The 13,299-nt window shown below is 41.8% G+C and overlaps 1 protein-coding gene across 10 annotated transcripts in view; it reads right to left on the reverse strand.

The window, feature by feature from the left end:
• eys (eyes shut homolog) overlaps positions 1-13,299 on the reverse strand; it is a 259,849-nt gene that overhangs the window by 36,840 nt on the left and 209,710 nt on the right. For all 10 annotated transcript variants that reach the window (XM_061690335.1, XM_061690334.1, XM_061690329.1 and 7 more), the window contains one exon: positions 2,741-2,849. In XM_061690335.1, coding sequence (XP_061546319.1) covers positions 2,741-2,849 — 109 coding nt within the window. The remainder of the gene's footprint in view (positions 1-2,740; positions 2,850-13,299) is intronic.

The following is a 13,299-nucleotide window of genomic DNA, read 5'->3' on the forward strand; positions in this document are numbered from 1 at the left end:
TTGGAATGGCAGACTGGGGTGGTGGTCCTCCTTTTTAAGAAGGGGGACCGGAGGGTGTGTTCCAACTACAGGGGATCACACTCCTCAGCCTCCCTGGTAAGGTCTATTCAGGGGTGCTTGAGAGGAGGGTCCGTCGGGAAGTCGAATCTCAGATTCAGGAGGAGCAGTGTGGTTTTCGTCCTGCCCGTGGAAAAGTGGACCACCTCGACACCCTTGGCAGGGTCCTCGAGGGTGCATGGGAATTCGCCCAACCAGTCTGCATGTGTTTTGTGGACTTGGAGAAGGCGTTCGACCATATCCCTCGGGGAGTCCTTTGGGGGGTGCTTTGGAAGTATGGGGTACCGAACCCCCTGATACGGGCTGTTTGGTCCCTGTATTCGGTCTAACCAGTGTCAGAGTTTGGTCCGCATTGCCGGCAGTAAGTCGGACTCGTTTCCGGTGAGGGTTGGACTCCGCCAAGGCTATCCTTTGTAACCGATTCTGTTCATTACTTTAGTGGACAGAATTTCTAGGTGCAGCCGAGGCGTCAAGGGGATCCGGTTTGGTGGCCTCAGTATTGCATCTCTGCTTTTTGCAGATGATGTGGTTCTTTTGGCTTCATCAAGCCATGATCTCCAACTCTCACTGGAGCGGTTCACAGCCGAAGTATGAAGCAGCTGGGATGAAAATCCTCCAAATCTGTGACCATGGTCCTCAGTCGGAAAAGGGTGGCATGCCCTCTCCAGGTCGGGGATGAGATCCTACCCCAAGTGGAGGATTCTTTGGGTCTTGTTCACGAGTAAGGGAAGAATGGAACGAGAGATCGACAGGCAGATCGGTGCAGCATCTGCAGTGATGCGGACTTTGTATCGGTCCATTGTGGTGAAGAATGTCATATACTGCCTGCAGTTCCATTATTCATCCTTTCACATCTGCCTTCGACTGCTCTTGGATCCAGCCACTCTCTATTCGTGTCAAAGAAGGTGCTAAGCCAAAAGGCGAAGCTCTCAATTTACCGGTCTATGTTCCTACCCTCACCTATGGTCACGAGATGTGGGTCGTGACCAAAAGAACAAGATCCCGGATACAAGCGGCCGAAATGAGTTTCCTCCACAGGGTGTCCGGGCTCTCCCTTAGAGATTGGGTGAGAAGCTCGGTCATCCGGGAGGGGCTCAAAGTAGAGCCGCTGCTCCTCCGTATTGAGAGCAGCCAGATAAGGTGGCTTGGGCATCTGATTAAGATGCCTCCTTGGCGACTCCCTGGTGAGGTGTTCTAGGCACGTCCCACCGCGAGGAGACCCCAGGGACGACCCAGGACACGCTGGAGAGACTATGTCTCCCGGCTGGTCTCGGAACACCTCGGGATTCCCCCCCGGAAGAGCTGGAAGAAGTGGCTAGCGAGAGGGAAATCTGGGCGTCCCTGCTAAAGCTACTGCCCCTGCAATCCGACCTCAGATAAGCGGAAGAAAATGGATGGATGGATAATATCACTTTTAGTCAGGGTCAAAAGAAAAGCAGGATAAAGAGATACATTCTTCTGTTTACAGCATAATTTTTTTTTTTTACAATTGTTATCGAAATTTCATGACGGAAAATGAACAATCAATTCATCAGTTACTCATGGCTAGTTGTTGTTGTTTCAAATTTTAATGGGATGGAAAATCTGTGTTGTATTGTGCATTACAATGCTCTACAATGCTGGGAGGTGTGTCTTTGTAGAAGTGAAAAAAAATATGTGGAGCACTCCATTTTGCTTGGCCTGGGATTGGCTCGTACTTACTTACTTGCGACCTTAATGAGGACAAGTGCTATATAAAATGGATGGATGAATGTTTTGGCTAATGACAGACATTATCAACTGTCATATAAGCATAAGCAGATGATGAGAGGTCATATTAATATGTTAACAACAATAGATTGAACCAACAATTCAGCACAGTTATTCACAGTTACTCACATAACTATGAGCGATCGACTTTCATGACACTGAAAAACTGGAGTCAAAGAAAACACATGAACACCGCTGGAATGTTCTTGTGTTTAGAAAAAGTGTTGCAAAAATCCTCAAAGAAGCCAAAGTAAAAGAGGCACAAAGTTCACAATCCTTTGATACTTTCAGAGGCCAAGTGAGATAGACTGACGGCTTGCACGATCTGGTGATGTCACATCGAGTATGTCTGAACTTTGGGGCACATTTTTCCAGTTTTCCACATGGTTGTCCATCCATCCATTTTTCATACCACTTATCCTCACTCGGGTTGCGGGGGTGCTGGAGCCTATCCCAGCTATCTTTGGGAAGAGGCGGGGTACACCCTGAACCGGTCGCCAGCCAATCGCAGGGCACATACTCACATTCACACTTACGGACAATTTAGTTTTCAATCAACCTGACATGCATGTTTTTGGGATGTGGGAGGAAACCGGAATACACAGAGAAAACCCTCGCAGGCACTGGGAGAACATGCAAACTCCACACAGATGAAGCCAGATTTGAACCTGGGTCCTCAGAACTGTGAGACAGACATGCTAACCAGTCGCCCACTGTGCCGCCTCCACGTGGTTGTACAACTCCAAAGGTACCAGTATACAAGCATATACTGTAACGGTCGAACAGTCCTATTACTTGATAAGGATGAAAGGCCATGCATGCCAAATGAACATGCTATCCAGCTTGCAGTGTTTTTTATTAAAACATTTATAAAGATGTACATAAACACAAGGTCATACAAGGTGTGGATGGTAAAGGTTGTTGGCCATGTTACCTCTGACATGGGCAGTTGCACGGACTCCTGGAGACGCTGAGCCGGGCCATTATCTACTGCTATTTCAATCATACATGACCCTGCTTGTTCGCCGGAATGCAGCTTGTATCTGTTGAGATGAGAGAGACGGGGGATGAGTAAGAGGCTTGTCAGACAACGCGCTCCCAACAATATCGCACAATAAATCCAGCAAAGCATGGAAATATTGTGCGGTGCGAGACAGAGCAGATGCAATAATGCAGCTACTAATGTGACCATTGAGACTACACCATAAAACATGCAATGTATACATTACATACTAGTTTACGACAAACTTTATGCACTGCTAGATTAGGTATAAGAAACAATGGTGGAGCACAAGCTGCAACCTAAAAGCCAAGGAGGGGGGCAAAGTAGGCTACAGCATCTGTAGCTTTGTTTTAATAACAAGGCCAAAAATAATTATAATTCCCAGTGTTGAGATGAAATTGAGATATAACAATGTTTTACAAGATCATTGTGTAAAATAAAAATTTTTTTATCACCGTCCAATAAAAGATAAGCAAAGTGCTCATTATGTCATTCACGATGAATTGATGATTAAAAAAAATGGGGACATGAAGCAGATATACATTACAAAGCTAATGAGTCTGAGGACAATTTTATAATTTGACCCTCTCTTGGCATCTCAAGGGAAATCGACATTTGTACCAGTCATTAATGTTGCAGTCACAATGTTAAGTAGCTAGTCTACTTGTGTCATATGGCAGCTTTGGCAAAGTCAAGTGACTCTCGCTCTCCAATTCATCATTTGTACATAATATGCAATAAGAGGGGTGTACATTATGTATGAGGTTCTACAAGCTGTGCCACACACATTTTAAAGATGCTTCTATTCGGGAGTAATGCGTCATTGTTCGGCACTCTTTAGTCTTATATTATCTGCTAACACAAATGCATTTTCTTATAATAGTGTCATTATGAGACTACGTAAGCTTGTAGAAGAGCAGACTGCATAGCCGTCATTGCCATGGCAACCCCTGATCACCGATGTCAATAATTTATTGCGATAGTGGAAAAGCCAGGACACCTGTTATCTTGTTACTATTTAGAGTTGTGTGCTATGTTGTACAAACACAATGTTTACTTCAAGACATGATTGGAAAATACTTATACAATACAAATACATGCGTTTAGTGTGTCAATTCGTGGCAGCAGGCTAAGATAGTGTTTAGCTTGTCTGGCTCAATGTCAGTGTGGGTTTTCTCCATGTACTGCAGCTTCTCTTATATTCCAAAGATATGCATGCATGAAGGATTAATTGAAGACTGAATTGTATAAAAATATGAATGGTTGTTTGTCCATACGTGACCTTCAATTGACTGGTGATCAGTCCAGAATGTACAATGTCTCTTGATGGAAGTCAGTTGAAATGAGAGCAATTTCACTGGATGCTTAGTAGATGCTCTGCAGAAGCTTTTCTTCTCATTCTCTCTTCTTGCAGAAAATAGTCAATATTTGGGACATTTAGCCTTTCTTTCTTTTTCTTTTGCTACAGACAGTGTTACATTACCACATTATTACTAATGGAATCCCTCTACATTCAACAGACAATGACAAAAAGACAATGACCCTAAGCACACAGCTAAAATAACAAAGAAGTGGCTTCAGAACAACTCTGTGACTGTTTTTGAATGCCCCAGTCAGAGCCCTGACTTAAACCCAATTGAGCATCTCTGGAAAGACCTGAAAATGTCTGCCCACTAACGTTCACCATCCAACCTGACAGAACTGGAGAGGATCTGCAAGGAGGAATGACAGATGATCCCAAAATCCAGGTGTGAAAAACTCACTTGCATCATTCTCAAAAAGACTCACAGCTGTATTAGCTCAAAAGGGTGCTTCTACTAAATACTGAGCATAAGGTCTGAATACGTATGGCTGTGTGATATTTTAGTTTTTCTTTTTTAATAAATCTGCAAAAATTTCAATAATTACGTTTTTTTCTGTCAATATGGGGTGGTGTATGTACATTAATGTGGAAAAAAATGAACTTCAATGATTTTATAAAAAATATAAAAAAAGAGTGAAAAATTGAAGGGGGTCTGAATACTTTCCATACCCACTGTATACAGTAGAATTATGTGCATGATTGATCATTCTACCAGTGAAATATTCAGTTAGACAGCTATTATATATTTTCAAGAAATTGTAATAATAGGCATGGTAGGTTGATTGAAGACTCTAAATTGCCCGTAGGTGTAAATGTGAGTGCAAATGGTTGTTTGTTTATATGTGCCCTGCGATTGGCTGGCAACCAGTTCAGGGTGTACCCCGCCTCCTGCCCAATGATAGCTGGGATAGGCTCCAGCACGCCTGCGACCCTAGTGAGGAGAAGTGGCTCAGAAAATAGATGGATGGATGGATGGATGTAATAATAGGTCGGGGACGACATCCTGCCCCAAGTGGAGGAGTAGAAGTATCTTGGGGTCTTGTTCACGAGTGAGGGAAGAATGGAACGGGAGATCGAAAGGCGGATCGGTGCAGCGGCTGCAGTGATGCGGACTTTGTATCGATCCGTTGTGGTAGAGAAGGAGCTAAGCCGAAAGGTGAAGCTCTCGATTTACTGGTCGATCTACATTCCTACCCTGACCTATGGTCACAAGCTGTGGGTCATGACTGAAAGAACAAGATACCGGATACAAGCGGCCGAAATGAGTTTCTTCCACAGTGTGTCCCGGCTATCTCTTAGAGATAGGGTGAGAAGCTCGGTCATCCTGGAGGATCTCAGAGTATAGCCGCTGCTCCTCCACATCGAGAGGAGCCAGATGAGGTGGCTGGGGCATCTGATTCGGATGCCTCCCGGATGCTTCCCTGGTGAGGTGTTCCGGGCACCTCCCACCTGGAGGAGACCCCGGGGATGACCCAGTACACGCTGGAGAGACTACATCCTTTGGCTGGCCTGGGAACGCCTCGGGATCCCCCAGGAAGAGCTGGATGAAGTGGCTGGGGAGAGGGAAGTCTGGGCGTCCCTGCTAAAGCTAGTGCCCCCGCAACCCGACCTCGGATAAGCGGTAGAAAATAGATGGATGGATGTAATAATTGCAAGAGCTTAAAAGCACTTCCACCTTAGAAATTCAAGATCATTTCACACCTTGAAAATACACCTTTTCAAAGAATTTGACAAACCCATTAAGTACATAGGAAATCTCGCTCGTCTGCTAATGCTGCAAAGCTGTTCCCCTTGAGACCCTAATAGCGTGTTCACTAAGCAAACATGATGATACGACTTCATGAGCTCTCGAGCACATTGGATGCGCCACCACGCTCATCTTCATTGTTCTTGCTCTAAGGCACAGATGACTATTCATGATGATGACTTCTTTACATCATCCAGTAGCCATGTAGCAGAGGGGAACATTTCCCCCGCAGGTGCTCACCAGCCCCATCCTCATCGTTATCCTCATCCAAGCTACTGCCTTCATGCAAGCATGCACTCACCGGTCACAACATTAGGCGCACCTGCATAAACTAGTGACATCCAATACAAGGGTTGTGTTAAACATTCTGCCTTCACGACGATAATGTGCTTCATGTTTATTGGTCCACCGTGTTGTTTTTGTGCTATTTTGACAGATTGAACATTTGTAGCTTATGTGGAATTATGTATATTGAATGGCTTCACAATGACTGGATCAATATTAGTTATTGTATAGAAGTGTGTGTAGTAGGCCTGTCACGATAATTACTATATCGAATTATCGTTCGATAAATAAAACGGACACAATAGTTTTTTTGGACTCGATAAATTGTCATTGTTTTGGTGAGCCGGCGTGCGGAACACACAGTGAGCCGACAGAGTTGGACGGCTGTGTCATTAGCCGCTAGTGGGCTCATGGAACGCCGGCGGACCGGTCCACTCTTGCCGGTCTTGCCTCCGTCCAATACTCCACAGCCTCCATATGCAGCGACGTAGATTTACACAACAGGGACACTTAAGGGAAAGTTAAATGTTTGTTGTCGCGAGCTACCACGCTAGCTTGTGAGCTAACAAACTCGCCTGCGAGCTAATGAGCTAGCGAATTGAGCTAAACAGAAAAAAAAGAGTTGAGCTAAACTGCTTGATCCACCGCAGCGTTTGTTCAAAACATCAGTGCTTAACTCTGCATCGTGTGTTAGTTCCCAATGAACACAAACACGCGAATGTTAACTGTTTCTTAAGCATAACCTCAGTGGCACACGTTATTCAGCCAGTAGTTGACGACAGCGAACGTCAACATATATTTGATTGACAGGTGAAGGGCTCACCTTCAGCGGACCAACCACACAGTAGCTGGGTTTACAGGGAGACTGGACCAACCACACAGTAGCCGGGTTTACAGGGAGACCTTATTTGTCATTCTGATTGAAGAGCTCTGGTCAACTGTTTACATGTGATGAGATCTATTCCGATCGGGTGTATATATGACTTCGTCGTGAACTTCACGTCATTTAACAAGATGGATGTCCGTCGTCTATTCAGCACAGTAGCTGGGAAAGGTTTTATACATTTATTTAAAAAAATACTTGATTAAAAACCACTGTACAGTATACGCAGATAAAAACAGGATCGCCATAGCAAACGATCTCTGTCAGCAGCCACCAGACGCGGTGTGTAAACAATGACGTCACCGCTCATTTACTTCGAGACGAAGCATGTGCAGGCAGAGCTTTTCTCGGCTCTATACCGTCCATCCATCCATATTCTGAGCTGCTTATCCTCACTAGGGTCGCGGGCGTGCTGGAGCCTATCCCCTCTATCATCGGGCAGGAGGAGAAAAGAGAAAACCCACGCAGGCACGGGGAGAACATGCAAACTCCACACAAGCGGGGCCGGAACTGTGAACTGAACTGTGAGGCAGACGCTCTAACCAGTCGCTCTAACCGAATAAAATTCCATTCGGATTCGGCCTGTTTATTCCAATTGCGGTTTTTATATGGAACACTTTCATTCGGTTTGGGCTTCTAAACCGATTATAATCCATATAAACCAGGATTGTTTTGCAGCTGTTTAGCCTTTATTTCAAACCCAGGGGGATCCATATCACAGAGTAAAGAAAAACTATTTAATAGAGAAACAAGAAAGGTAATAATAATATGAATAATTAATAATAATCATAATCATAAATAATAATAATAATAATAATAACAACACTGATCAAAAGCAATAAAATAAAATAAATAATAAACAATAATAAGGGTGGGCCTTATTTTTCTTGATTTCAGAGCCATAAAAAAAAAAAACAATATTATCGTTTATTGTGATATTTTTGGGGAAAATATATCACCTAAAAAAACTCTTTATCGTGACAGGTCTGTGTGTGTGAATGTGCCAAGGCTGAAAAATAAAATCCCATCAGGAACAATAAGGTATTGAGGTGGATTTTTTCCTCCAAGCATTTGGCCCTTGCAAAGGAACTTTGACTGTGGTACTATTGAAATATAATGCAGTATCATGGCAGTAATATTTGCAATGATACAACAAAAAAGACAATATTACATATTTATTAATTCCATGATACAAATTAGGACACCAGCAATAAAAAAAACACGTTATTAGATCATAATATTGGTTGAACATGTGAAATATAGAATTTTTATGAATGCAGGTTGGATTCACCTCACCCACAGTGAACAATGTGGTATAAATATATTGAACTGAATAATTGAATTAGTTAAAGTAGTAGAAGTAGAGATACAGTGCAAACTACAACCTCGACAAAAAAAATACTGTACCAGTTAAATGAATACCTTTCTTATAGTCTCAATCAAAATTTAGCATTATTATCTTTGCAAAGGTAGAATTTTTGGTACAGCTCTTGTCACGGATTTCATTATATCATGCAGCTGTTCCGAATGTTGTACACTGTAAGTGTAGAAATACAAGCACACACAAGCACAAAGACTCGATTACTCAAACAAAGGAGAAAAAGGCACTGTGTAATTTCCTCCCTTGTGCACCATTCAGTGCTCCGTCTCGCAGGACTGACAGTAGTGCCACTTGAGGTAAACAAACAAATATGTATGAATATTAGATTTTCTCTAAGTACACACAACCACAATATGGCAGTGATTATTTTATTCATTACTTATGCATTACTTCATCTGGCTAATGCAATAATCGTAGGTTGTTGTTTTTTGTTACCTCAGACATGCTCATTTAGACTCTCTGCCACGTGACTAATTCAGTGCAACTGCAACACTTTTTAGTTTTGTATTTTCGGCCCTGCACCTTGACACAAAAGTATTAGTTAAAGTTGTGTCATAAAAAGTATTTTAAACATACCTCCTTCACGGAGTCTGACAAATAATTATGATGAGGTTGGCTCATTAAAATGTTATCATTGCATAAAACATCTGAAAGGCCTTGGCGACAGATGGCAGTAAAACATCGCGTGCAAAGTCTTTGCAACACTTCCCAGGAGCTGATGAAGGCTTATTATTCTAATCATATTTCATAACCTTACAAGAAGCACACCATAATGTGGAACCTGTTAGTGGTGAATTCATATTTTGCAGCTCACTTAGCACCTCTCTCTGTCTGTGGGAAGAGCAACTGTGCTCAGTGGAGTTTCATACTGTACCTGTGAGCATTGAGTGTAAGTGGGTCATATGCATTAAATGTACATGGAAGACAGCCTGCACCTGTTACATTCCCACTTGTAAAATCAATTCACCAGATTGAACTTCTATTAATGATCATGTATTATTCTGAATTATACCACGACAGAGCTCCTAACTTACTGGAATACTAGAGTATTAACTACAGTTAGGTGGAGATGTTACCACTAAAACTTCATCGACATGCAGGCTAAATACTTCACTGACTGTTGTGGTGCAGTGACTCCATCATATTGCTGCACTGCAGCATTGCCTTTGGTATATGTAGTTGTACAATGTACTGCAAGTGGTAAGAACTTTACTACAATGTAGGAAGATAAAGACGTGGACGGAATTTTGTAGGGGAGCAGTCTAGAGTTGCTGCTGTGGCTGCTTCAATAAATGTTATATGGGGGGGACAAGAGTATGTGGACAAAAGTCTCAGTACACACCTCTTCATCATCTGATTAATCAGTGAGATCAACTACTGCATTGATCCCTTAGTTCAACAAGACATCAACAAAATATATTACCAAGACAATCTGGACAACAAGTGAACTTCACCACAACCCTACAACACATTTTTGGGATGTAATAGAACAGAAATGGTGAGCCATGAGGACCTCTCTCAGGCCCAACATCAGTGACTTCTCAACTCACAAATGGACGAAAAATGTGCAAGCTGTCGGGCAGCAAAACTCAAGACCAACAAGTCCAGATTGGCACTAAGGTCACGTGCACAGTAGAAAGCAAATTGATTTAAAACTCACTTTGTGTCAAGAAGAAACAGTTGTGCTAAAAAGTTACAAATATACTGGCAGAAATTATGTGTACCATTCTTTCAAGAAAACGTTCAGGCAAAAGACAATCCTTTTATTTGTAATGGAATTTAAATAAAACTGTAAGACATTTTAGAATAGCGCAATCATTAAACAAAACATAGCAATAAAGAAAATAATGAGATGGTCCCTGTTTAGCCATATTTCCTCCCTAAAAGGCCAATATTTCACAAATTCTGGCACAGAATGTAAATTTAGGAGACCAACTGCATAGCATGGTGACCACCTAAAATAAATACTGTACTACTCCTTCAGTAATCATGAAGTGATTAAAAGTCATTTGGAGAATCCAAACAATGGCTTCTGCCAATTGTTGTAGCCAGACATGGTAATCAATTGTCTTTTTCTAATTAAAATGCCACATTAAGGAATGATCTGCCCATTATTCACTGGGATACTAATTACAGTGGTGATTACTTTAGTTTTGACTTTCCCATAATCCGAGGTTATAGTGGGATTGGTTTATGTGGGTGATGTGTTGCTTTGGATTCAGGGTTGCAGTGAATGCATATGTGGTTCGATCCATCAAGCAATTCAATTTCTATGACGCTTATCATGTTCAATGTCATGAGGGTACTGGACAGGTCAATAACACATTATGCATATTTTGCTACTAAATTGCGGAGGTATTGCTTGTGTAGGATTAGTTTCTAGGTAGTGGCGGGCCAGTGTTGGGAAAGTTCATTTTCTATGCGAACTAGTTGAAAGTTCAGTTCGCCGTTTCAAAAATGAAGGAGTTCAGTTCGTAGTTGTTAATTCAACATTTGGAACTAAGTTCACCATTCCAAAAATGAACAAGATCATAGTTCTTTTTTCCCGCAATGTTGCTGACAGGCTATTATTCTTTTTTTAAAATCAGGAATTAAAACAAAAACAGGATTTTTGTCATTAATGTGCAAACAAAAAAACGCAACACAGTATGACAGGAACGATGGTGAAAGGACATCGATAACTACATTCCTTGCAGCTCTAACTGACTGTATTGACAAAATATTTTATCTCATTTATTCTTATATTACAAAACAAAATAAATTCAATATTATGACAGTGTGATCACACAGTGCTTTAACTAAAGCTTTCTGATACAAATGATAACTTTCCTAATAATCCATTTTTACAATGAGGTACTGCATTACAAAACAACCAAAGAACACATTAACTCCTATTTTTGCAGTGTCCCTGAACACACCTCGCACACGGGCTGCTGCGACGTGCCTGCCGAATGTAAACACGAATGGCGGTTGCCAAATACATCATTGATTCTCGACATGAAGGCTCGTATATAGTGTGCCCAGACGGGTTTCGTCCTGGAGGTCCTTGAAAAAATCTGGCACTCTTGAATGAAAGTGAACTTTCCTTTGAAAACCGTTCTTTGACGCCAGAATGAACGAGTTCTTAATAACGTTCATGGGCAAAAATGAACTAAGGTCAGTTCAAGTTCGTCCAAAATATTAACTAATTCGTTCATTGAACGTGTTCATTGAACTCCGTCAGGTACACCAGTGGCGACAGTGGTGTAGTGTGGTAGAACATGCAAACCCCAAACAGGAAGGCCAGAGGTGAGATTCTAACCCTGGGCCTCAGAAATGCAATATTTTAATTATTTATGTTGATGGCTAAAAAGATGGTCATATTAAAGTTCAGAATGAGTGAATTGGACTGATTATTAATTAGCATTTTTATATCCCCATGTTCACATACTCTTATTCTGGTTCTGTGGATCCAAGTCTCACATTTCAAGGTTTTGATGGGCTTAAGCGGATTTTCAGGTTTCAAATTGGGTACGGGCACTCTTTAAGTTTGCGAATGACTGGTGTTGTATTCAATTCAAAACATGTCAGACGATAGCCAAAAATGTTGATCAGACAAAAGTGATGTCCACGAATGTCTTGTTTTGCTTAAAACACAAAGACAACTGGTTTACTTTCATGATGGACTCTAAAGGAATAAGAAGGTATTCACATTTGAGAGGTTAAAAATCAGAGGAGTGGAACTTTTTGAAATATTATTTAAAAAAAACACTTCAAAACCTTTTGACCATTTTGTGTTCAAAAAGCTTACTGCCAAGAATTATGTTTTAATGCATTTTTGTGTTTGTTGTTACCATTTGACATTTAATGATTTGTCCTGTTCTGCTTTACTGTTATTGTGTTTTCCCTCAGCTGGAGTCTGACAGACTTTGACCACTATGGAGAGGAGCAGTTAAATGCAAAAGGCTGATCATTTGCTTATAAATGTTGGCTCCTGAACCTGTTGTCCCTCCGCCCTCGCCCACCTTTGAAAAGATAGCGACACCCCTGTGTGGTGGAACATGCTGATGTGGGTACTAATTATTTACAGTTGGTTATGGGGTATGTGGATGCTCTTTGACGACAGTAATGTCGGTTTGTTTATACACTGGAAAGGTCCTTAAGTTTGACACTTGACTTTTAAATGGATAGGGGAAGGGCGTGCACACCTTGTAGAGGAAAGCGAGTGAAGCACTAAGGTAGAGAGTCAATTGCAAATCCCAATATTTTTTTTTCTCGAAATTATAACCACTATTTTCATTGCTACCACTATTCCCCCCCCCCTCCCCGTCTTTTGAAATATTTAATAAAATCCCAAATGTGTTATTTTTACATAAAAAAGTAACTTTAAAAGGTTGGAGGGGTTTGTGGACCACGTTGCACTTATGACTATACGAATTTTGATGAAGACATGTCAGAGGTTGTAAACATTTAGCCCAATAAACAATATGCTTGAATAGTGTAGCGGATATGCTCCCGCAATTGGAGGTGCCACAGGGACTCCCAACCACTTGATAACCTCATTCCTCCATGCTGCCCTGCTGTGAGACGGCCATTAGGAGAATGCCTGGTGTACGGCAAGTGGACATTAACCTAATTAGCAGCTTCCCGTCAAATCTTAATTCCTCCTTCCCCGACCAAAAGGTTGAGGGACCCTCCCTTCAAGAAGACTATTTGGTTAATATTCAAACAGGCACATAAGGCGCCACCCACTGACGTTGAGAGGAACTGCAAGCTCAAACCTGTGGACTCACCTTTGATGTTTGTTAACGGAAGATAAAATGTCCGTTTTGATATCTTACAAACTCAGTAG

This window comes from Phycodurus eques, chromosome 11 (genome assembly GCF_024500275.1).
Source record: "Phycodurus eques isolate BA_2022a chromosome 11, UOR_Pequ_1.1, whole genome shotgun sequence".
Classification (NCBI taxonomy): Eukaryota; Metazoa; Chordata; class Actinopteri; order Syngnathiformes; family Syngnathidae; genus Phycodurus; species Phycodurus eques.